At 41.4% G+C, this 24,503-nt stretch overlaps 1 protein-coding gene across 1 annotated transcript; it reads right to left on the reverse strand.

The window, feature by feature from the left end:
• Positions 1-2,516: 2,516 nt before the first annotated feature.
• vwf (von Willebrand factor) lies at positions 2,517-24,197 on the reverse strand. Its single transcript, XM_014983128.2, has 53 exons — positions 24,049-24,197; positions 23,878-23,929; positions 23,630-23,773; positions 23,278-23,380; positions 22,978-23,186; positions 22,457-22,578; positions 21,564-21,783; positions 21,371-21,493; positions 21,178-21,289; positions 21,038-21,084; positions 20,811-20,947; positions 20,559-20,697; positions 19,505-19,605; positions 19,225-19,420; positions 18,931-19,146; positions 17,933-18,179; positions 17,744-17,838; positions 17,440-17,591; positions 17,259-17,362; positions 17,048-17,186; positions 16,804-16,938; positions 15,802-15,948; positions 15,564-15,704; positions 15,212-15,310; positions 14,978-15,134; positions 14,615-14,782; positions 14,387-14,522; positions 13,986-14,295; positions 11,873-13,022; positions 11,682-11,786; positions 10,905-11,048; positions 10,625-10,768; positions 10,380-10,544; positions 10,222-10,268; positions 9,959-10,136; positions 9,554-9,795; positions 9,136-9,325; positions 8,665-9,006; positions 8,347-8,585; positions 7,778-7,880; positions 7,624-7,695; positions 7,241-7,345; positions 6,932-7,137; positions 6,708-6,857; positions 6,518-6,634; positions 6,205-6,385; positions 4,860-4,900; positions 4,665-4,781; positions 4,259-4,357; positions 3,307-3,435; positions 3,168-3,207; positions 2,973-3,070; positions 2,517-2,821 (listed from the first exon to the last, which is right to left on the reverse strand). Exons 1-53 carry the CDS (start codon positions 24,169-24,171, stop codon positions 2,636-2,638), a joined length of 8,664 nt encoding a protein of 2,887 aa, XP_014838614.2. The 5' UTR covers positions 24,172-24,197; the 3' UTR covers positions 2,517-2,635.
• Between the last annotated feature and the right edge of the window lie 306 nt (positions 24,198-24,503).

Raw genomic sequence — 24,503 nt, forward strand, 5'->3', positions numbered from 1 at the left:
TTATTTCAGTCATTGATGCTCTTATTGCTTGTAGGACTGATAACACTGATGATGTTATCAGATCATGTTATCATCATGTCACATTAAATTCTTAAGAAAAAATGTGTCATGCTAAATTTACTTTTTTTTTTCCAGATTGTATACTCCTTTTAGGTTTACACCCCAAGGAAAATTTTCTTAAAAGGTGAGATTTGTTATAACAAAGACCTATGTTAGTGCTAACTTGGTAATTGCTGATGCTTTTGTCTCAGTTGCACAACTGTCTCAGAGTAACAATTCATGTCAGTTGTAGATGTTTACATGAACACCGGTCTGAGTACTTGTCCTTCCTATATTTTTAATTTTTTTTTTTTTTTTTTGTCATTAAATGTTAAACTTCACATTGATTCTAAAATTTGTGATAGTTTTAGCTGGATGTGGGACCCAAAATTAATTGTTTTGAGGTACCCATAAATCAATGGTCTGCCCCTGCTGCGATCCTCCTGACCTTTTTTTTTTTAAACACTTCTAATGTTTCTTATTTTAGCTTTTTAGTGTTTAAAAGGTTCATATTGTGTTCAGTTTTTTTTGTTTTTTTTTTTGTTCAAATTTTATTCTGCCCCCTGTTCATTTTGGAGAAGACACTGAGAAGAGTGCGCCACTGCGTGTGCGCCTCAATGCGAGGCTTAAAAGCTTGTAAGCCTGCAGTCAGTGCAATCACAGAGGCTGGACTGCACCCTCACACTGACAAACATGAACTGCATCACCAATTCAAAGCAGATTACACATTCTATTTAAAATATATTAATATATATCATTGCATTATGCTATATCAATCATACTAAAACATTTATGTAGAGTTTGATAGAAACTACATTCACTTTTAGATTAGGTTTTTGAGAAGGTTGATAAAATAACAGTTAGCCCTACGCTCCACATTACATAATTTCCACCTTGGCTAATTAATCCCAAGGTAGATGTTTCGCACTGCTTGTCAGGCTATGTGATTAATTAAAAGCAACAGTTGTACGCACACATGGTTGGATGGAAAAAAAAACAAAAAAAAAAACACCTTAGCACTCCGTTACTCCGAGGGAGCATTTAGTAAACATTATAAACCCTGGATTAGTTTTATTTATCCCTCTGACTAAGTAAAGATTTGTCATATTAATGAAAAATATGTGTAAAATGACACTGCCAGAGCACCATAGAACATATAAACTCCAAAAGATGCAAGGGGAAATTTTAAGCGCACCTAATACCAAAGGAAAGTAAAAAGAAAACTCACCAGTTTCCACGCGAAAACAGTTGTTTGTTGGGGGGATAAATGTTAAGACATGACACCGCCCGAAGCGTTGAGATGGTGGACAATCCGCGCGCGCTCTCGCAACCACTGGCTTATTGCGCGCGAACAGGGCGGCTAATTCCCCGAGCAGTCCACGCAGACAAGGAGGAAGGTGTGGGGCATATTACTGAGCCATGATGTGTGTGTGTGTGAAGCAGCAGGGAACGAAGAGCTTACAGGTGATCAGACTCTACCTCCGCTTCCATATCTATCTATCTATCTATCTATCTATCTATCTATCTATCTATCTACTATTTTTACACCCCCTTTTAACCAGAAGGTCAGCAGTTATTCTTCTACTTCATTTAAGAAAGATAAAGAGAGGGGTACATTTGACTATTCCAACACAAGCCCACATCATTGTCCATGCTTTAATGGCATAACAGTGGCCAGGAGTTGTTTTTCTACAGCCAGACTTTATTAGACTCATCTGTTTAAAGCATAGGGTTCAAGTCAAAGTCCTAGTAGGGCTCACCAAAACTCTGCAAGTCCACATTTGTGATGGTATGGCCAACAAAGCTTTTGTTATGGCAACTGGTTCCCATTTGCTGTACTTTTGTAAATATTTCAGTGATAAATAACACCACTATAACATTTATTATAAAGACTTCAACAGGGTATCTATTAAATGTGAGTGGAATGTATAAGTACAGTATATTTGAATGAAAAAAACTTCATTTTAAAGATTGCAGTAAGCCTTTACCACTTCTGTGTTGGGATGTTTATTTGACTAAAATAAAATCATCTTAAATAAAAACAATGCTAGACACAGCACTACAAAGTAGCTTAGTTGGTAGCACTGTCCTGGTCGGCAATATTAGCTTCTTTCTGCATGAAGTTTGCATGTTCTCCCATTCCATGTGTAGACTTCGTCCCAAAGATACAAAAACGTAGCTGCATGATTACTCTGAATTTTTCTTGGGTTTGAATTTTGCATGCATATTGTTTTTTCCTCTGTGTGTCTCTGTTCCCTTGTAATGGAATAGCAACCAATCCAGAGTGTACAGTCTATTGCCCAATGACCCTTGCAGATTGTCACTATAACCCCCGCAATCCTGCAAGGACAAGCAGGTAAAGACAATGGATGGATATTGGTTGGAATATCAGGCACTTCTAAGGTATGTAAGCTTAGAAGAACTCTCAGCATCAACTTTTACAAACATATTTAAAAAAAATGAATAGTGCAACAAGCTACGCTTGCAGAAACTGTGAGGGTTTTTTTTTATTGTTATAGTATTTGTGTTTCTCGATGGGTACATTTTGCTTGGTTACACACAAAGCATCTACATTGAGCAAACTGTTACTGTCTCTCTAGTTGCAATGTTTGGACACACAGTCGCATGTAGTCACAGACTGGACAGTGTGGTGGCTGCGTGTGCCATTGGCGCACAAGACAGGCACACTGAGAGGCTCTGTCTTCATGGCGGCACAACACACGCACTCCTGCTCTACGGCAGCACTCTGCAGGGAGTACATAGACTTGCTGCGACATTTGCCCTGAAAGACAGACAGACAGATAAACAGGATTGACTCATGCATAAGCACCACGGGCCAGACTGAACAGGTGGGAGGGCGAAGGAAAAAAAATTTTTTTTACTTTAAAGGCCAAACCAAGGGCAGAATGTTAAATATGTCTATGCTGTCTCACCTCACAGTAGTGCAGTTCAATCTGTTGCTCTGATTGGCAGTCATCCACTTTGACATAGTTGAGTGTTCCCGCCGTCCTGCGGCACTCTGGCTCATTACCTGTGCGCATGCATTTGTTTTGTTTTTTTTGTTTGTTTTTTTTAATTCAATCATTCAAATTTTCTCATTGTAATAGTCTTGAAAAGGAATCACTTACAAGTCTCACAGCAGGTTTTACCAATTTGGCTGACTTTGCCCTGTCAAAAACAAAACACAAGTAAAACATCTGAATATAACTTAGTGTTGAGAAAGGAAGAGTAACTGTATGAAGATAATAAAAGGTCAGGGAGCTGTACCCCTCCATCAAGGCAGGCTTGGCGGTTAAAAGGAGGGCAGGTGGTCTGTTTGGTCTCCAGGACAAGATCTCCTCTGCTGTTCACACCGCAAGCATACAAGTAACAGCCATCCTCCTGGGTTGAGTTGACCTGATCAGTTTAACACAGATGCATATAAGATCAGGTGTTTTGATTCATGTCCTTTCCTATTAACACTCCATGTGCTTGTTACCTACACATTTAAGGATGTTTTATTTCTTTAAATGTATGTGAAGAATGTAGAACATTAATAGGGGTTTAACTACTTTTAGTTGCAATGTGGTTTTGGTGGAAGTTGTAAAACTGACGCAGGCAGTAGTTAATGACAAGGAGCTGAACTTTAGAAGTCAGTAAACATAAATTAAATAAAGAGCACAATTCTGCAGGGCAGAAGAAATGTGCACAACCAATTGTGAAGCTGAGATATCGAGCTCTGGGTATAAAAATTTAGCACATCATAATGGACACACGACTACAGCACTGTAATAAATTTTAAGCCCTTTAACTTAGAAACAAAAGTCCAAAAGCTGCCTTTGAAATATGAGTGAATTCAACTTTCAGACATGAGTTAAATCCATGCTGACAAGCTTAAAATAGTCAGGAGAACAGCTTACAACTACAAGTTCAACTTTGGAAAACACATAAACCTATGTTATGTGTAAACAACTTGTTAATGCAAATTGAGTTGGAGAGATTAAGTAGGTGCATTTAACCTATGGGAACAGTCAGTTTTACTGTGAATTATCTCTCTTTCATTCTCCTCTTCGACTTGTTTTTCCAGGTGTGAGAGACAAGGAAGTGGGGAAAAACATCCAAATTGAAAATGTGTTAAAGCAAAAGGCTTTAACAAACAAAACTTTATCTCAACACTTTTTTGTTTATTATGTACTATGTAGCACATGTATTGACACCGTCTTCTCCATATAATACCCACTTGCACACTGGTAAGTTTTCCATCTGGCTTCTGTATGAAGCAGGCAGTGGCAACACAGCGCCCACAGCAACTGTCTCCCTCCTTCTGCATTGCGTATCCCTTGCAAAAAAAAAAAAAAAAAAAAAAAAAAAGGTTGGCGGTTATTTTAAGGACGTCACACGGCAATTTGTGTAATTTCAAAAAAAGATAGATCTTTGATTTATTTTCTGCCAATATATCATGATCTGAGTGAATCATAAAACAACGTTAAGGGCAGCCTCTGTTTAATGATGAGCAGAGAGGAAATGTAGTCAGAGCCTAAGAGCACCTCTTATGAAAGCGATGGACATTTGAGTTTATTAATAAGTTATGTAGAGGACGGGAAAGAGCGATGGTCAAAATGGAAAATGATGACATAAGGAGTTACCCTGGGGCAGGATGGACAGCTGGTTCGCTTGCATGACAGTTTGTATTTCTTCACTGCTCCGTTCTCCACTGTGCACTCACAGTGTGTACACATATCCACCATCACACTTTCGCCTGCCTTCATGAATACACATACAGTATTGAAAACCAGAGTACATAAAGCACTGTCCACACTTTATTGCTGTGGATGACTTACCCCTATCACAGTGTGATTGAGAAGACAGACATCCATTGGTGCTGGTGAGAGAAGAGCAGAAACACTTTTTTTTCCCCAGTTCTCTGAATATTATGTCAATCTTGTCAATTTATAAGGAGTCCAAGTTACCTAGCTTGATCTTTAAAAGCTATTTAAGAGGTCAAACCAGGATAACTGGTTTTAAGATTGCAGCAATGTAATGGAGACATCTGCAGGACACTGTGTGCAACTGCAATTTAACCAGGCAAGTTTCAGTAAGTTAAATATCTTCAGAAGATATTTAAGATCATTTACATTTTTAACATACATGAATTTAAAATAACTTTAATTAACTTAGCGACGTGAAAATTACAACCACATATATATCTTAAGTAAGATGAAAAACCCCCAGCTAATTTAATGTGCAATTTAGTGTGCTTTTACACCCAAAGTACATACATTTCTGCTTTCTATTAGAAAATCTTAAAGAGAATGTCAGGCTATCAGTTAGGACTTTAGGCTCAAGCAAAACTAAGAGACAACGAGCCAAAGCACACCAGCAAGTATACCTCCGGATAAAAAAAAATTAAGGTTTTATTGTGTTGTTAAAGTCTGAATTCAAATCCTGCTAAGTTGCTGTGAAATGACTTTTAACAGGCCACTAAAGATCTAACACCCTTCAATGTGGCTGAATTTAAAAATAATATCGCAAAGTAGAGTTCCTCCTCAGGAATGACTATTGCCAGTTATCACAACTGCTTGATTGCACGTGTGGCTGCCAAGGTTTACACAGGCTCTACTTATGTTAAACTGGCTATTACTTTTTTCACTGCACTGTAATTTAAAATCTAGTATGGGAAAACATGACATTTTAAGTAATTGGAGCCTGCCATAGCAATGCGTACGAGGGCATTGAAATGCCTGCAAAGCAAGGCATCAGAGGGTTAAAGTGAAATATAGCAAAAATAATTTGCCGCTCTTCACCGCCGTTGCAGCTTTGCCTGAACGCTCGGTTTGAACCCGCAATGAATTATCAGATATGGTGGGCTGTGAAGGATAAAATGGACTCATCCTTCAAATCTTTTGAAAAGGAGGACGGATTTGAAGGCTGCATTTGAAGGCGTCTTCGAATTCGGAGAGGCCTTGTCGCCGCTGTATGACATAATCGGCCTACAAATTGAATGACATTTAAAATTTTCTAGTTTTTAAATGTCATTCAATTTTAAGACCTTTTTAGCCTCAAACCCTGTTTACATCAGCTACACAAGTCATTCATTTTCAGTTTCATAGATGATCAGAGTTCTAACTCATTCTATCTGCCAATGTTTTCCTGTTTGTGCACCAGCATGTGTATGCCTGTGTTTACCACAGTGGCAGCGGGGGCAGCAGTCCTGAGTGTCACAGCGAAGCTCACTTCCCAGCGGACAGCTTGTAGTCTCCATGCTGCCACAGCTGACATTTGTTGTAGAGATAAACACCTCGTCTTTCACTTTCTTACACTCATGTTCGACACATTTATCATGTGCAGACAGCCACTTCTCACCCACCTACAGACAGAGAAAGTGAAGCAAACCAATCAAAAATATTCTGTGTTATTTTTTTGGGGGGAAACCACTGATTCTTTTAGGTAGAAAGACAAGGAAGCAAAGTTTTATAGAGTATTTAAACAACCCACATACCCTTCTGAGCTTTCCTCCAATGACTGTGTCCCCTCGCATTGCTCCCTCAGTCTCTGTGCAGCTGGCTGGTGTACATTCTCCACAGCAACTCCCTTTTCTCTGAGTGTATGTAGATCCCTGAAATTTGTTAAAACATTTTTAGAAAACATTCATTAATGGCGCATATTTTTCACATTTAGTGCTGCCTGACCACAGGACAGTTCCGATTGCAGACAGGTGGGCTGCACTGGGCGACATGGAGCGATGTGTCTCTGTCCTGCAGCTCTGTGCATCGACACTTCTCGCATCCTTCCTCCCACTCGCTGCCCACTGGGTGAACCACTCCACCAACCACACACACCTGGGGACACACATTGGCCACACAGGAAATGAATCTTCCAGCGTGTCCAGGAGTGCCACATTCAGAGAACTCACCTTGTCAGGTTGGCAGAGGATTTCTGTGCAACCGCAGTCATTGGTAAAAGACGATGTGACAAACCCGGTGGGGCAGGATTGGGTGGAGTTCTGGCAGTTGCATGTACACTCAAAGGAGTCACAGCACTTTGTCTTTTTTGTGGACAGCTGGCGGTGGGCTGGACAGTCAGGGGGGTCTTGTTGGGAACACTCTTCCTTTTTGCACACTAGATCAGAGAAAGAGAAGAGTGGCATAACAAAAAAAAAAAAAAAAAAAAATCACACCTAGAGCGCCATCTGTTTTATGCTTGCATGCGCTCATCAGCCTACCGCACTCGTGAATAGGCTGGCATTCGCCGGGGTTTTTCAGCACCACTGTTTGACCGTCCTCACAGCGAGGGACATCAGGCAGATCACACCTCACCAGATCACACACTGAGGTCACAAGGTGAGACCGAGGTCAGCAGTTAATACATTAGTCAAAACCACATTATTTATGGGGTATTTCAAAATGAATTCATCATTAAATATCAGTCTAGAAAGGTCTTAGCTATTCATACACTTCACAGAAGAGTTTTGATATTTTTGGGATTCCATTTCTGCTTTCAAAAGTGTATCTGCTCTACTGCTCTTATTTTGAAAAGCTACTGTAACATCCCATGCTGAAATAAAAACATTAACATATTCTTATATACATGACTATCCAAACATACCGCACTCATACTCAGGGCAGCACTTGGATTCTTTCTTCTCCTGCAGGATCTCACAAGGTCCGCACACTGGAGCTAAACACACACCCATGCTAATTAGAAAAAGCTGACAAAAGTTTAGCTGATGAAGCAAGTGGAAGTAAAAGTAAATAAGAACCTTTGACATCATTGCATGGTCTGGCAGTGCAGTTGATATGTTGCTGGTCCAAACACATGCAAATCAAACATGGATTGTCATCTGGCACCCAACTCTGCATATGCTGTTTGAACAGAGGGAAAGCATGTTTCCTTTCCATTTAGAAATAAACAGCAGAGGGCAGTATAATCACATATTTGTGATGCGAGCTTTGCTGTAACTCTACCTTATATTCCAGGACTGCAAAAATATTATGAAAAGATACAATTAGAGTATCATGGGTGAATATTGTGGTCACTATATCAATTGCAATCAAACAAATGTTTGTTAATTGTTACTCCAGAACTCTTCTGTCAGAACACTTTTTTTGTTTCAATCTTTTCAATCCACCACCACATTCCTTCAAGTTTTGGACAAGAAATGCAGCTGTTTTCATCCAACTGGACAATTATGCTTCTCCCTACCTTAGTTTGAGCTTTTCTTTACAACCACAGTATTGCACACATTAAAACAGGGATTCTAATGATTACTAAACATATTGTTCAGGTCTGATTCTTCTTGGGCTTTCAGTCATATCCTCCATGTCTCACCGCATATGTGTGTCCTTGATGATCCACACACTGTCTGCAGGATTCCGGAGAGACGCATTTTCCATGATGCAAAACCGTCCCTCCAGTGCAGAAGCAGCCTTCAGTAGGTGTCTCCATGCATGATGACTCGTTGCGCCGAGTAGTCGACCAGTCGCCTGGCAATACCTGCAGGCTGCCACAGTCCTCCACACATCCTGTCCGACATGCATCATACTCCATAGAGTTTGGACAATGCAGTGCTGCACAGCAGAACAGAAGAAGGAGTTAGGATCCACCTCCAAGAGATAAGATGTTTGTAGTAAACTAACAGTGACTTACGGCAAAGATGGGGGCTCCTCCAATCCACACACACACCACTTTGTCTACAGAGGCGTGCATAGGCTGATATTAGCTCACACACATCTGACTCGTCACATGCCTGCTCCTCACACTTGATGAGGAAAACCTGGACAGCAATATAGGCGTGGCATTTTTCAAACACCTCAGAGCGTAAGGCTTGACATCCCATCGCCACTCCAGACACGCACACTGCCTTCCGTTTGGGCAAGCACACACCACCATCTGCGGCCACAGTCCAGTCCGAGATGAAGGCCGGCTGGTCGGTGGTTGTGCTGCCGTTACGGAAAGACAGGACATTAACCTTCGCCTCCCCACATGCACCTGTGAGAAAGGTACAGACAACACAGCTCAAAAGTAACACGGCCAAAACCAAAAGGGACAGGAAGACACACTTTTCGCTTCCGATAGTTTGCATAAAGCTGTGAGCGAATGGCTCGCCGGTTCTGTTACCGCAGAGTCCAGCAGTGTGCCCACTGGTTTCCGAACTGAGCAAGGTGATGGTAAACTCATTGCTCTGAGGGGTAAAAGTCAAAACGTAGCCTTGATCTGATTTCAGCTGCAGCATCACTCCTCCGTAGCGCACCACCTCCAGACCAGAATGTCGCCAAGGCAAGGCGAGCTCCTCTCGACCAATCATGGCCTGTTTGTGGAGACAGCAAATAAATAAGAGCTTTTGCATGAAGTGCAAACATTTTGATGAACTACAAAAACTGATTATTTTTCTTGAAGTCAGAATCAATAACACAGATCGATTCTGTCTGTTCAACACATAAACCCAAATAAAATAAAGTTTCTGTTTTAACTTGGAAAAATAAAATGAGAAAAAGAGTTGTTCTAACTATTTCAAACACATACTGTACAGGTTTACCGTAATGTCATCCTTCAGCAGCAGTGTGTATGGTCCATGGGTCACCTCCATGGATTTCATGCAGATCTGGCTGTATTTTGCTGAGTCTTGACAAGGTCCAGTGTGAAGTTTGACCTCTGAGCCTTCGCTGTCGCCTTTACTGACCGTTAGAAGTGTATAGGAGCACAATCCCTCTCCTTCCAACCTGAGAGCCAGACCATCGAACCTCACTACATGGTTTGTGGAGCTGCCCATACATATGCCTGTATACACACAACAAGGGAAAAAGGGAGGGAGGAGTCAAATATATGGTCCATTTTGGCCTGGGATGCTTGCCCTTTTTATTAACAGTTAGCAGGTGGGAAATGATCTGCTTGTTATACGGAGAGGCAAAATATCACAGTGCAAGTTATTTATTACACATACAAGGACATTCCCAGCGGCAGCCGCAGGCCTCCTCCACTCTGACAGGGGGCATGTTGTTTCTGCATGCTGGCGGCTCCAGTCTGTCACAGCTGATTTTGTGATTCTGAACCGTCACCGCTCCACTGGGGTGGCACAAGAGAGAATGGCAGCCATCGTCAAGCAGCCACGATTCACCAGGCTGCAACAAACAAGACGTCTGATTACAGAAGCGATTACCAGTAATTGTAAATTGGCTTTGAAAATGATCCGGCCATATTACAAACCTTCCTCTCATTTCCGTTATCATCAACACACACTCCTGGTGGACCAGCTAAAAATAACCAAGCACACATTTTTATTACTGCCTTCAGTTATTACTATAATCTAAAATGGAGACTTATTTTCTACTAAGAAGAGAAAACTGTTCATGCTTCGTGGGCACCTCTGCAGATTCTCTCCATGTAGCTTTTGTCCAGAGTTAAAAAGATTCTTAATTGGTCCATGTTGTTTAGATGCAGAGTATTGTCTTGGTTGCCGTGATGACCAAGTGCACTAAGCTCATTGCTGTCATAGTTTGGTCCAACTCCAATGGGGAACACTGACACACCTGGAAAGTGACTCCAAGCAGTGAGACACCGTCATGTCATGTCAGGAAGATTTTAATTGTTTTAATAGTAGCCAGGTTACCTGCTGCAAGAGCCTCATTAGCTGCCTCTTTAATATCATCACTTGATTTTTCTGTCATCACCATCACGACTACCTTCGGGACACCCACTCTCCCGCCGCTGACAGATGAGATGGATGTCTGCACAGCGAATTTTACAGCTGACCCTGCAAATGGAAGGAACAGTTAGTGTACATCCAGCTTGACCTGTTTCCTGCCACATCCAAAACCATCAGATGTCAAGCAGTGGTTCCACGAGGAAACCGATGTCCTCATGACAGCATAGAGGTTAATGTTAATTACCCAATGCAGGAGCTGCAGCGGTCCTGGTTGGGATGCCTTCCACCCGCTTCAGAAGGTCTGACTTGCTTTGATGACTGTTCCACATGAACTCAGCCGTGTTTATGTCTCCATACTGAATTAAGCTCACCTGAGTGCCACCTGGCCCTGCGCATGGATAAAAACATGGAGACATTTACATAATGAACCTTTTTTTTGTTTAAACTCAGTACAGTTTGTTCAATCATGACAAATAAATTGAGCAAAATAACTCAATACAGGGATTTAGACTCACAAATTTGAAAACAGGAGATAAAAGGAACAAAATAACAGCACAGTATTCCGTGTGTGTTTATTGTAGATGCTATTCTTGTAAAGTGTAATATTATTTACCCCAGAATGTGTAAATTATAATTTAAGAACTGTGCATGCATAATTTGAAAAGAAAATCATACCACATGCTTGATATTTCTTTTAATCTGAATGAGATCCTAACAAACACAGGGTAGGAATGTTAGGTTGCGTAATTGTACTAATTATTGGCATTCTGGAAACATGTAGCCCTCCATAAGTTTTCAACTAGTGAAAATAGTTGTGAAAGTAATTTCCTGTCACAATTTGTTAAATTTGTGTTATTCAAAATTACAGATATACAGTAAAGTTATTTATTGTTTCTAGAGATTATTTTGCATTTTAAGTAATCGGATGTTTTAAAATGTCTCTAAAGAGGACAAACTTTGATAACAGACTGTTATGATGACAGTTATCTCTGCACACACTGAAGGAATGCGCCACACCCACCTATATCAGCATTACTAATGAAAGTCTTGACAAAGGTCTTCATGTCCTCAAACTGCTCTCCGGCCTTTAACAGGAACATGACATCAAGAGGCTTCTTGCATGGCACTGTGTGATGATACATTGTTATATTAATGTGGCTGATAGGCCAATACTGGAAAGATACTTGAAAATTAGTCAGTTTATGATACCACCTGTGAGTGGTAGAGTGGAGTGAGTTGGGACGATGAGGGGTGGCAACGTAGGAGAGAGGGGCCTGACTGTGCTCTGTGTGATGCTGACCACACGATGGACTAGAGACGTCAAACGGCCGTAGTCCTCAACCATCATCGGACGCTGAGGGTGGCTGAATTGCACCAAGTCCGTTTCATGCACCTTTGGTCCAACACCGATGGGATACAGACGTGTTTGGACGCTTGTAGTTGGTGGACGTGTCACTGTATCAGTGGGGGGATTTTCAGTCACAAGAAAGACGAGCTGAGGTGGGGCGGGGACATGAGGAGGATGAACTGTAGCCATTTCCTGAAGAGTCATGGTGACAGCTGCTCCGGTGTTGGTCTTGCTTCCTCCTCTCCAGCGAATCTGCCGCAGTCGTTGCAGCAGGTGCTCTCTCTGCTGCCTCAGCTCCAAGCGGCTGATTTCCACAGTGACTGTTACAGAGTACTGGATCACTGTGATGCGGATAAACTCTTCCTTTTCTGTCAGCTGAGAGATGACTTCCTCCAGGAATATTAGAGACTTATTGAAGTTGGCCTCACCAACAGTATCAGAACCTTCTATGATGAATGTCACATCTGTGGCTGGAGGGTGGTATGGTGGAATCGTGGTGGCAGGAGACAGACCAGAGGGTGCAGTGGATGCCAGAGTGCTGGGTACATGTTGTGCAGGTGTTGTTTTCACATAAGACGCACGGGAAGTGGTGGGAGAGGCCTGACGGGCTTTATTTGGTGTAGGTTTTGGCATCTCTGGCTCCATCCCCAAGGTGCAAAGGTAATCCGTTACCTCCAGCAGACGATCGGACAGTTCGCCTGTGCTGCTCAGCACATAGGCCCTGTTGTCTGGGTTGGCCTTGGTGATGTCATTAACCTGACCCATGTTGACACCAGGACCAAGCGCCACTGTCAAGGTGGTGATGGCTTTCTTACGGAGCATCTTCACGATGGCACGGACGGGACGAGGGTTACCACTAGCGGTCAGGATGATTGCTACACGGCCAGCATTGTCACGCTTGTTCTTGTCATAGATGTTAATGGCGAGATACTTGACAGCTTCGTCCAAGAACGCTGCATCTCCCCCTGTGTAATGAAGCTCGCGCACAGTCTTCTTAAACAGCCACTTCTGAACCTGTAGGTATCAAAAAGCGTAAGAAACAAGCATGAGGCCACCAGGTCTAAATGTTTTATATGTCAACTATGTTCATATACTGTGCCTTCATATAAAGTCGGGGCATCTCTTGAGGATGTGGCTCCTCTAATGTATTGTGAGAGACTGTGGCTATACTTGTTGCTTGTGCTGCTTTGTCTATCACACCTTTTTCTTCCAAAAAAAAAACAACATTTCAGATATTTTTATACAGCCTTCTGTGAACAGCCAGCTTCTTTAGCTATAACCCTAGGTAAATCACTTGACTGTGCACAGGCTTCCATAACCATCAAGCCATAACTATCAAAATGGATAGCAATAGACACTTGTGAGTAAAATCTACAAGCTTTATGTTTTGACTTGAACTACTGGACTAAATACAACTTTTCTCTGATATTTTAATTTGAGAAGATTCATCCATATTAGTTGGAAACATAACTCTTAGCATATTAACAATTTAAATTGATTCTAACACAACCTTTATTTGTTGGCTTTCCGATTTTGGGTTACAAGTTAATCTTTTTAACATGTTGATGTGATAATAGTTAGCTATGCCAGTAGGTTTAAAAATGTAGCTATTTTGCTTTTGTTTTATTCTGTTATACTGATTCTTAACAACACTTTGAGATGGTCTGTTCGACTTCAGTTACTTCAGGAGTCTTTTGCTTTAGTTTCAGTTTCTGCAAATCAGTATCTTTTTGTACTTCTTCAAGATCTTTTGCTCTATCAGTATTTTTACTGTTTTGTACTTTTCAAATGATTCTGCTTCCTTTCATTCCATCAGCAACTTTCATCTTACAAAGTTGCTAATAACACTAGCAAAAAAACATTTTAAATTTTTTGAGTTATAATTTGATGCAATACAACACTGCCTTTTTATTATTCCTAAAGCCATCAGTGATTAACTTGTGTAAGGTCACGCATGGTCAACATTTGCTACCGTACCTGCAGGTCATACGTTTTAACTCCAGAGTGGTAGAGCAGCACTGTGGCTCTAGTGTGAGCTGAGCCCATACGGAAACGTTCAACCACGCCGAGTATGAATTCCTTGGTGGCCTGAAATTCATCTTCAGTCAGTGCTTCTGACCCATCCAGTAAGAAAGCCAGATCCATTGCACGGTCACACATGCCCTCAGGCATCAAGGTGGTGAAAGGCATCGTAGTAAAAGTGCTGTAACTCGGTGTTGGTGTGGGAGTGGACAACATGTTGAAGGAGGTGCAGTCTTCACAGCTGAGAGTGTTGTTCTCACAGTGGCTTTTATAGGAAAAAAAAAACAATAGATTGACTTTAAATTAAGCACACTTTGGTTCCATTTTATAAAACTATTTGCTATTCTCTACATTACCATATTTTGCAGAGTGTCGGGTCGTCATGATTCAGGATAACCTTGTTTCCATGGGATATCCTCTGACCCTCGTGGATACAAACCTGACACTGCGAGGGATCTACGCATTGCATTGCCACCTCGTCAAGAATTTGACCTACACAGATTAAGTTTAGACTGACACTAAATCACACTATCAATATCGTTGTATGTTTGACTGTAAAATAGTTGTATGTTGTGTCTTGGCACCTGGTGGGCAGTAAGCATGGCAGCCTTCCACACATGTCAGTGAACAGTGGAGGGGATCAGGATGCTGGCAGGTAATTGGACAGGCAGGTCCGCAGGTGTTATACCTCCACTGGCACAACTCCTCCCCTGTACCTGCGAGCTTAGGGTTCAGCTCTTCACAGCTCATAGCTAGGATTTAGTGAAACAACTTTAGTTAAACAACTTCATTTTAGTGACCTAGTCAGATGACGCAAATAAAAAGTAGTAGAAATAAACAAAAAAAATAATGTCAGAAAGATTCTATTCAGCTTCAGCTTATCCAATCTCTTCCCAGCTGAAAAAAAAATTGAGGACAGGTATTATCAGTTCGATTTGATCACTCACGGCAAAGTTCATTGGATCTCCACATGACAGACACTCCCTTCTCTGAACAAGCCTGCGCGTAAGCAGCAATGGCGTCACAGAAACATGCACAATCCCCCACAGATGAGCATGAGCATGCTGCCTCAACACACATCTCTACATACGCCTCTGCATCCACCTGGAGGGAACAGAATGAACATTAGAGGAATCAATGACGTGTCAATGAGCAACTTTGGAGCTATTACTTTTACATACCTGGCTGTTGCATTCTTTGAAGAGCGGACCAGTAATCACACGACATGATTGCTCCACTGTAACCAACTTTACAATGTTGTCACTGCAAGGAGCTGGCATCTGAATATCGAAAAGGAGACATACATCAGCAGCATGTATTGCTTTGTTTATTAATTGTATTCATTGACTGGTTGAAGGGAATACTTGAAGTTTTGCAATGTAACAGCAAGTATCTTGGGAAGCTTAGTATGCTCATTTGCTTTCAACCAGAAAGCATACACCTTTAGGTTAATTTAGATGGATTGTAAATCATTGAGTTATTAACATACAGACTGTACATGTGCAGAAATAGTGTAAAACCCCTCAATATTACCTCAGTTACATCAGCACAGCTGGGAATGACTTTCCAGGAATTGCCAAAGTGTGAGGCATCCATCTCCAGCTGGTTGTTACTGCTCATCAAATCATTGTTGACATTTCCGTCAAAATTCCCGCACAAACCACAGACCCGGCCCTTCACATGACAAAGTAATCATGACAAAGAAAATTGCATTATTTAAACAGATGTGAGTAAATCAGTTCAAACTGGATTTAGACTAACGCAGCAGTACCCTGTAGGAAGCTGAGATGTGAACAAGGAGGCGAGTTCCTCTGTCCCAGCTGAGGGAGATGTGTTTCCCCAACATGACGGTATAAAACTGACCAGATCTGACAATCTCCACTTGGGAACTTTGCAGCACAGGCCTCTTCATCGTCACCTGGATGGATTTATGTAGGACACACAGAGATCATGTCTTAAGTATCTTGGTTAGGATATTTGCAAAGGGCTGATGTTATGAGTAAATATATTGAAAAGTAACCAAATGGTTATATATAATGAGGTGGATATGAATGTAGTGGGTTTTGCCTTGCCAAAATGCTCATACCTGTAGAACAAAAAAGTGTGATAAAAAGATGCCACTTTTTATCATTAAAAGCACATAATCACTTGTATTTTACTGGGACTGTTTTGTAGTAGAACAACTTAAAGTGACACTAAACTGTGTAGCGAAAATAAAATGGTACATATGGTACAAGCCACAACCTAGCTTTTAAGCTCATACGCAAAATGGAATATGTGGCCAAAAACTAGCATTGCACATCACCTTGAACGCACCATCTACACAGTGAAACATGGTGTGATTTGGTTTTCTAAGTGACTCCAAATAGACCCCCCTGTGGTTTAAGAAAGCTCTACTTTACATTGGTCAATCACTTTAAATCTACATGTAATGTGATTAAATGTGAAAAGGTGTGCGAGTTCTGAATACTTCTGCAAAACATTGCATGAGATTCTTGACAAAAATAAACTTGTTTGCTTCAAAATTTAAGGAAAACATAAATGCAGAAAATGTTTATATGTAATAATAATACTAATAACCTTTATTTACCCAGGTTTCTCCCATTGAGATCAAAAGATCGCTTTTACAAGAGAGACTTGGCCAAGACAGGGAGCATACAGAGAGAGGGAAAGAAAAGACATAATTCGGCTTTTTTTCCAGGTCACAGTTAATACCACCCTAAATAATGCTATATATAAGTAGAATTAACAGTTTGGACTGCTTGTGTGTTACCTCTCCATTCCGCATTGCAATCAAGCCGCCGTGGTAGAAGATAGTGACAGCTTTTGCACAGCGATCCCCGACAATTCCACACGCTTCATTCTCCACCAGCACTCTGAAGGAGCCTTCGTCTGCGTGACACATATCCTTTTCATAGGATAAGTGGAGAAAACACACTAATCAATACAAATTTACTAAGAACCAGCCTACACAGCAATCTGGAGTGGGACTCTCTGCAGATCTGTTTGCTTTATACCTGAACCAGGACATACTGGCATAGGCCAGGAAAGGAGTACTTAAGGCCATCAAATGTGATGTAATGCCCCTCCCCCACGGTGCGACACACACCATCACACAGCTTCTGTGTGCAGCGCCACTTCCTGTTCTCACACACACTGGAAAACATGAGAAACATGTCAAGCAAACTGCTTAAGGCTTTCCTTGTCATTTACCAACCGTCATTTTACCAGGTGTTGCAGTCAACGGTGATACTCCGTCCTGCTGTGTACGGCCTGTTGTTATGGTAACAGGGACACTGCTCTGGTTGGATGCAGTCTCTGCGATGGCGTACCTGAAATCAATCCGTCAGTCAATCTATTCGCTCAGTTTAAGTGTTTAACGAACAAAAAGCAAGCACACCACACTTACTGTGCCGGGTGGACAGAGGCAGCCAGGGATGCAGGCAAGACTCACACACGGCAGGTCCAAATTCTGGCAGGTTCTGGCACACTCCAGCCCCCTTTCACCTGAACTACACTCTGCATGAACCAGGGGAGGAGGGCACTGGACTGAACGTCGCTCTGAAAACAAAAGTTCATTATTTAGACCAAATAATACTCAACTTTTGTTGTGTCATGAGAAAAAAATAAAAGAGTGACGCCCAAAAACATTTTGACTAATAGAGAAGTGCATGACTATAAGTAGCAAAAACTGAAGGAATATAAGATGGCACCTCTTGATGGCACTGTGTCATCATCATAGAAGAGGTCAGAAAGAAATGATGTCATCTCTGTGGAGCTGCACCGCATGGCCCCATTCTCACAGTAGCTGCAGGGTCAAATATAAACACCAATTATGATAATGCAACAGAATCATGCATCTTCTCAGACCATTTTCTGCAACTGCAGACGGAGTCACATACCAAATGCTGTTGTGATCGGCATAGACGTCACTGGGCTGATACAGCTGTCCATCGTGTAGGCAGGGGCACATGTCCGCAGTCACACACTCACCAGAAGGGCTCAGGTATTTCCCAGCTGGACAGAAACAGCCCTCCTCACACACTCTCTCCCCCTCACAGCCAGGCTCAGCGCCCGAGAGAGAGCGGCACGTTCGCTCACATGTACTTCCACAGGCCTCGTACACCTGACCTCCAGGACACTCCATCTCTGAGAACATCAGATCAAAGGGAAATTTATTATAAATTCTTGGTTAGTTTACGTTCCCCCCCCCCCCCATCTCCTTTTTAACACAGGAGTTTGAACAGTGAAAGTACCATTAAAAGTGTGTTGATTTTTACGTAAAAATTGTTCACAAATTCATTATATACACTGACTCTTAATGTGTTACAATGTCCTAATCTTGCATGGATGGATGGATGCACATGTGCTGACAGATGAAAATTCATTTTTAAAATCAGCCAAACTCCAGAGAAGTTGTAAAAGCTGAGTTACTCAATTGGACGTCTTTTGATCATACAGTAGATTGTAAGACAGTTTGAGCCTGTGGTAACTTCTTTTAATCAACTTCTTGACAACATAAACAAATACAGTTGTTGGTGACTAAAGAGAGGAAATATGTGAATAAGCAATGTACTTCAGATGAAGATTCAGCTGTTAAAGACTCCATGAAAATGTGGTTGAAGAACCTATTAGGACCATGCATCCTAATAGGTCAGACCACTTGACTGCAAATAATATTTATTTTTAGAAAAAGGATTTTTGCATCTGCAAAAAGATAAGTCAACTTCAAACACAGAGAGATTAAAATGTATTTTGTGGTTGGGTGACTTCTAAGAATTAACCAACAGAGATATATGACAGTGTCAAAAACATTGCTCTTTCAGTTTCATAAAGGATGCACAGCAAGCATTAATCAAATGTTTGTCTTAGAGACAACCGAGTTCAAAATGCGAGTTACCACAGAGTGAAGGGGATCTCCAGTTGAGCAGCACTCCTTTGGCAGAGCAGGCGGCTGCATAAGCAGACAGAGCCGAGCAGAGGCACTGCTCACCGTCTCCACAGGCGCACACGTCATACCGACAAAACCGCTGGAACGGAGCAGGATTCACCAGAAAATGGCACGAGCTGAACACATCTGACGTGATCACTGCACACGCCTCTTCTGCGTAGCGCACTGGAAGGGACAGATGAACATATGTTGATATTTGTTATTTTTTAATAAAACGAGATTCAGTGGATGCGGAGATGATACCTCTTTTGGGATTTGTTGCACATGGATCAGTGCCGTGCTTGTGAGTGGATCCGCAATCGCCATTGATCCTCCAGGCCTGCCCAAAAGCCTGGGGACTTGGTTCAACCAGCCCAGAACCAGACAAGAAGTCATCACCATGGTTTCCATTGTAGTTCCCACACAGGCCACATGTCTGCCCTGTCCATCGTGGCCCCAGCTGGGAAAGGTTTACAGGATTCAGTACTGTTGGCTGCTTGAAACTCTACATCAGCATTATCACTGAAAACATATTTAATCCAACCTTCAGAAGAACACGACCCCGACCGTCCCAGTCCAATCGAAGGTCATCACCAAACTTCACTCGAACAGAAGACTGAGCCGACCTCGCAATATGCAGATGGCCTGTAACATTACATACATAACAAAGAGTAAATGTGAATTCAAAATAAATGTAGTTTTTTTTATTTTTTTTTACTAATGTCACTCCCAAAGCTTGTCCCAGAGTGAAAACATGCCTATGTATCTGACACACGGTGATTGGCTAATAAAAACACAGAATACATACACCTTCTAGTAATTACGTAAAAAATGCAAATGTGTGACCAATCAGAATAAAAATACATATACGCTGAAAAGGTGTGCATGAGTGATATATGACATAATAAATAAATAAAAAAACAGGTTGTATGATTATGATCTGACCTGTAAAATCAAGCCGAAGTAGTGGTACCTGTCTGACAAAATGAGGTAGACTAAAATATCTCAAAAAGCTACACATATAATGTTTTGATTTAAAAAAAAAACAGATAAGAAACAAAGCTACCATCTATCACTCTAGAAAAAGTTACAAAGCCATTTCAAATGCTCTGGGACTCAACAGTGTTCTCACTGTGGTTCTCACTGTGGCTCACTAATGTGGGGAACATTAGTGAGCACGGGCTGGCCAAGCAAAATTATTCCAGGAACACATTAATGATTCATCCAGACCTTAGTTAAAATCAACATTCCTGATTCCATTGTAAGAAAGACATTAGATGTAAAATGGCACCAACAAAAGCACTTAGAGTGGCCAAGTTGGTTACTGGGCTACTCTAAGTAATTGCGTTCTCATATAGGAGCAGGTTAGGTTTGGAGCTATTCCATCATTAAACAAAAAACACTGGTTTAAACAGCATTTTGTATTTACTCAGAGAATCTTTCTTCGGTTATTTTTTTATGTTTCCTGTCAAACATTTAAGTTTGACATAAAAGAATAAACAGAATAAATTTATAATTGGGCAAATGTTTTACCACACCACAGTAGAGCATAATTTGATTGATTGTAAGTTCTCCACCCATAAACCAGAAATACACACCATGATTCATTGGGGTCTGGATGTCCATACTGTTGACAGACACAACTCCTCCATGCTTCAGCTTCACTGTCATGTTCTCCAGAGAGGGCAGGCTGAGTGTCACTGAGCGTGTGCACACAGCATCCTGATCGTCTGCACACTGGGACATAAAGCAACCAAAAAAATGCTTCAAACTATTCAAACTTGTTTTTGTCAGGCGAACGTTGCATTACAGTCAAACATATCAATAAAAAGCGTAAAATCAAGAATTACCTGGACATTCTCAATGATGACAGAAAAGCCGTTATTTGTGCAGTCCTTTGCCAGGAGATACTGACAGTGACCAATGAAGGTGAAAAATTTGTTGTCAAAAGACTTGAAGTGAGACTGCCCAACAACTAAGCACTCACCTACACAAAAAAAAGAAGATTTAACACCTGAAATTGGCTCCACAGAATGTCAACAACATGCTTGAAAGTGGTGCTGGACACGTGTCTCACCGGGGCAGCCTTCGTTGGTACATTCCCAGGACCCGTGGCGGCACACACTAGAGTGGCAGATAAAATATTTGAGGGGTAGCTCGTTTGGATGCTTCACTTTTTATGCACATGCATGTGTGTGTGTGCTTACTGCTCCTCACCATGTATTACAGTCCTGAGAAATGGTAGATCCTGGGGGGAAATGTCTCCCCATGTGTGTGCAGGAACATTGCGATACCTCCACACAGCGATTCCCATCCAAAACCTTTCCAGCTGAAACACATGTACATGCCATGTTACTGCTGGCAACACTACAGCTGAGGGAAGAGTTATATTTAGTCAGTGAGAGCTTACTGGGGCATGTACAGCCGTCCACACATTCCTCCTTGCAGACCTCCTGTATGTTGAGACTGTGGCAGGTTGTAGAACAGGGTTTGGTGCATTCACTGTACTGCATGCCAATTGGACACTTGGGAACTGCAAAAACACATGGCAAGGTTTACTTTACAAACATTTTTATTGGTTTCTTCAGATTTAACAAACTTACAGCACTGGCTCTCTTCCACCCAGCCGTGCAGGAGTACCCCATGAGAACGGCATGTGCGAACGTATTCCAGTAAGAAAGGACAGGAGCAGTCTTCTGGGTTTTTCTGGTCACAGTAGCAGGCCTCTGCCTGACACAGGGACAGGAACGCATCGGGAGAAACCAGGTGGGAGCAGTGGAGAAACAGACTAGAGGTCTGCAGCACGCTGCAGCTGGACAATACCTGCACAAATAGACATGTAAATGATCAACTCTTCCTGTTTGAATGGATAAACTACATGTTTTAGGCTTCGCGCAATCAAGGCTTTCATTTACCAATTTATTTGTTACATTAGTTGCTAACAAAATCTTGTCTTTTTTATCTTTGGTTGAAATTGTACATTCTCTGTAAGGCACTGGAATGAAAGCCAAAAACACAAACATAAGATGTGCTACATACTGTCGGGAGATCACAACTCTGGATTTCTGAGTGAAATTATTCTAATGAAATGACTGACTTGAGTGAAATGATCTACTTCACAAATCTTATATAAAATAATGACATTGTACTGAACACTGTTAGTCCATTATCGTCATTTATTTAAACTCCATTTAAAACACCATCAGTCATTTTTTTCAAAATGGCTTATAATGCTTTGTTAGTAATGACGATGATTTGTCAGTCAGGATCTGACAAGTGAAAGTCAGATCATGTCATCTGAAGTGATGTAGACTTTATGAATGTTGCAGTACAGGAAGGAATCTAGAAAGGAAAATACATAATCATGTGAGGAAGTTCAGATGGTGTTAGACCTTCCTGTTGTCTTTCCACTATCCTTTTAACATCAAGATATAAAATCAGATATACTTTAATGATATTCTCAGAACTGCTCATGTTAGTGTTAATTGTCTGTTACCGCTGCAGTTCCCTTTGTACTGTTACAGGATTGGGTGGGATCCGAGACGCGTCGACAAGCCTGGTCAGCTCCCTTCACAGCCCAGGAGTTTGCAAAATCATAACTGTCCTCTGTCAGAAATCCTGAAAGCACACAAACGTGAACAATGACACACACAAGAGCTGACAGATTCTCCTTAATCTCATCCTACCACAAATGTCTTTGCTTGCTTTAACCCTGTTATCTTTTCCTGTACTCAATGACTACTCTTCCTGTTGCCGAGTTCTGGTGACTCAAATCATTTCCTAAATTCCAGTAATATAGGACTCTCCCTTGTTCAGCTCCAAAACTCCCTGACATGCAGGTGACTTTCAATTAAATAGAATATTAACAAAAATATGCTTGTTGTTCCACTGGTTCATAAAAAAGAAGAGACTCATATAACACCCTGGACAGGTCGCCAGTCCATCGCAGACAAAATTTATACCACTATTCTAATTTACTGATGTGCACCTACAGAGTATTTCTCTCAATGCACCTACCCTCCTGAGCAGTGTATTCATCAGATGGGATTGCATTAAAGTTGCCGCAGAGGCCGCAGGTGCGATTGGAGTGGATTTTGGTCATAGTCACGGCGATGTTGGCCGCATTATCAATGGTGACAGCGAAGCCAAACTCTTCACTCCAGAGTTTATAAAACCCAAGCTCTGAGCCCACAAACACAGCATGAGATGCATAGGGAAGGGACAGTCTGTGAAAAGGAAAATTAATTTGAAGCTATTTCTGTCACTATCAATGATTTGATGATTTTTTTGTGTGTTTCATCTTTATTATTTTTTCACCTTTTTCCTCCTTGTGAAAGCTGTCCGTCTGCAGATAGGTGCAACTCGAAGACGTCCCCCAGAAACAGTGTGATTCCTGTTCTTTTGCCATTTTGAAAGTCACCTATAGCAATCCAAAGCATGTTTACATCAGAGATACAGCTACATCTGCATAAAAAGAATGACATTGGAATTTAAGGCTAATGATGAGGGTCCCTAAATAAAAACACATTTTTTACCATACATTCTGTAGCAAATAATGTTTAATATAATACTTGCTATCAATTAAACAACAGAAAATGAATGTTAGATTTTAGTGGAGGGCCATTAAACTTAACTGTTAACTTAAATGATTTTTCTTTATGTTACTCACCCAGCAGAGTGAAGGAGTGATGGTTGCAGTCCCCTGCCAGAAGGTAGCTGCAGTCTCCTGGAAACTCATATATAACCCCATCAAAGGTGTGAATATGATGTCTTCCGAAAAGACTGCATCTCCCAGTTATGCTTGCCACACAAGCTGGACACAACAATGTCCAATGAGTATGAAAACAGTAATCTGCAACATTAAATGCAGGCTATTTTATAGAAAGTGGGAATTAACAGAAGTGTAAAATGTGATACCTGTAAGCTGCAAGAAAACAAAAATTCCTTGCAGATGCCTCTTCGTGTGCAACTGAATTAAAAACATAAAAGTAACTATCACAGTTAATTACATTATTGACATTCCTCAATTATTAACAAATTTGCAGGTTTGATTAACAAGCTCTTCCTCAATTCTCAAACTAGTCCTACCTCCATTGCTCCAGATGCCAGAAAGGGAAAACAAAATTCAGAACAATGAAAAAAAAATCCACATTCAGACGTTACATACTCAAGAGATATTGTGATGGTCAAGAACTGCTTTGGTGGGAACATAAAGATTTTCAGCCACGGTAGGAGCTTTGTTTTATAACACCGACTGTACCCCCGCCCAGCTTCTGAGGGGTTTCCTTGAAGGCCACTCCCCTCACCAGGTTATGTCAAGAAGAAATATCATTCTGTCTGCAATGTGGTGCCTGCAGACTGACACCATCAAACACAACTCAGCAAGACAATGCCAGGATATGCCTACTGATCGCCGGGCTGAGTGATTAGTCCACACATAACGTATCTGTACCAGCGCCAACCCAAACAACTATAGTGGAAAACACTCTCACCAGAGATATCTCACGCAATAACACTGCGTCTGCGGTGCCCCATGCATGGGC

Source organism: Poecilia mexicana, unplaced genomic scaffold (assembly GCF_051168715.1).
Source record: "Poecilia mexicana isolate PSO_F unplaced genomic scaffold, ASM5116871v1 scaffold_6, whole genome shotgun sequence".
In the NCBI taxonomy this organism is placed as follows: Eukaryota; Metazoa; Chordata; class Actinopteri; order Cyprinodontiformes; family Poeciliidae; genus Poecilia; species Poecilia mexicana.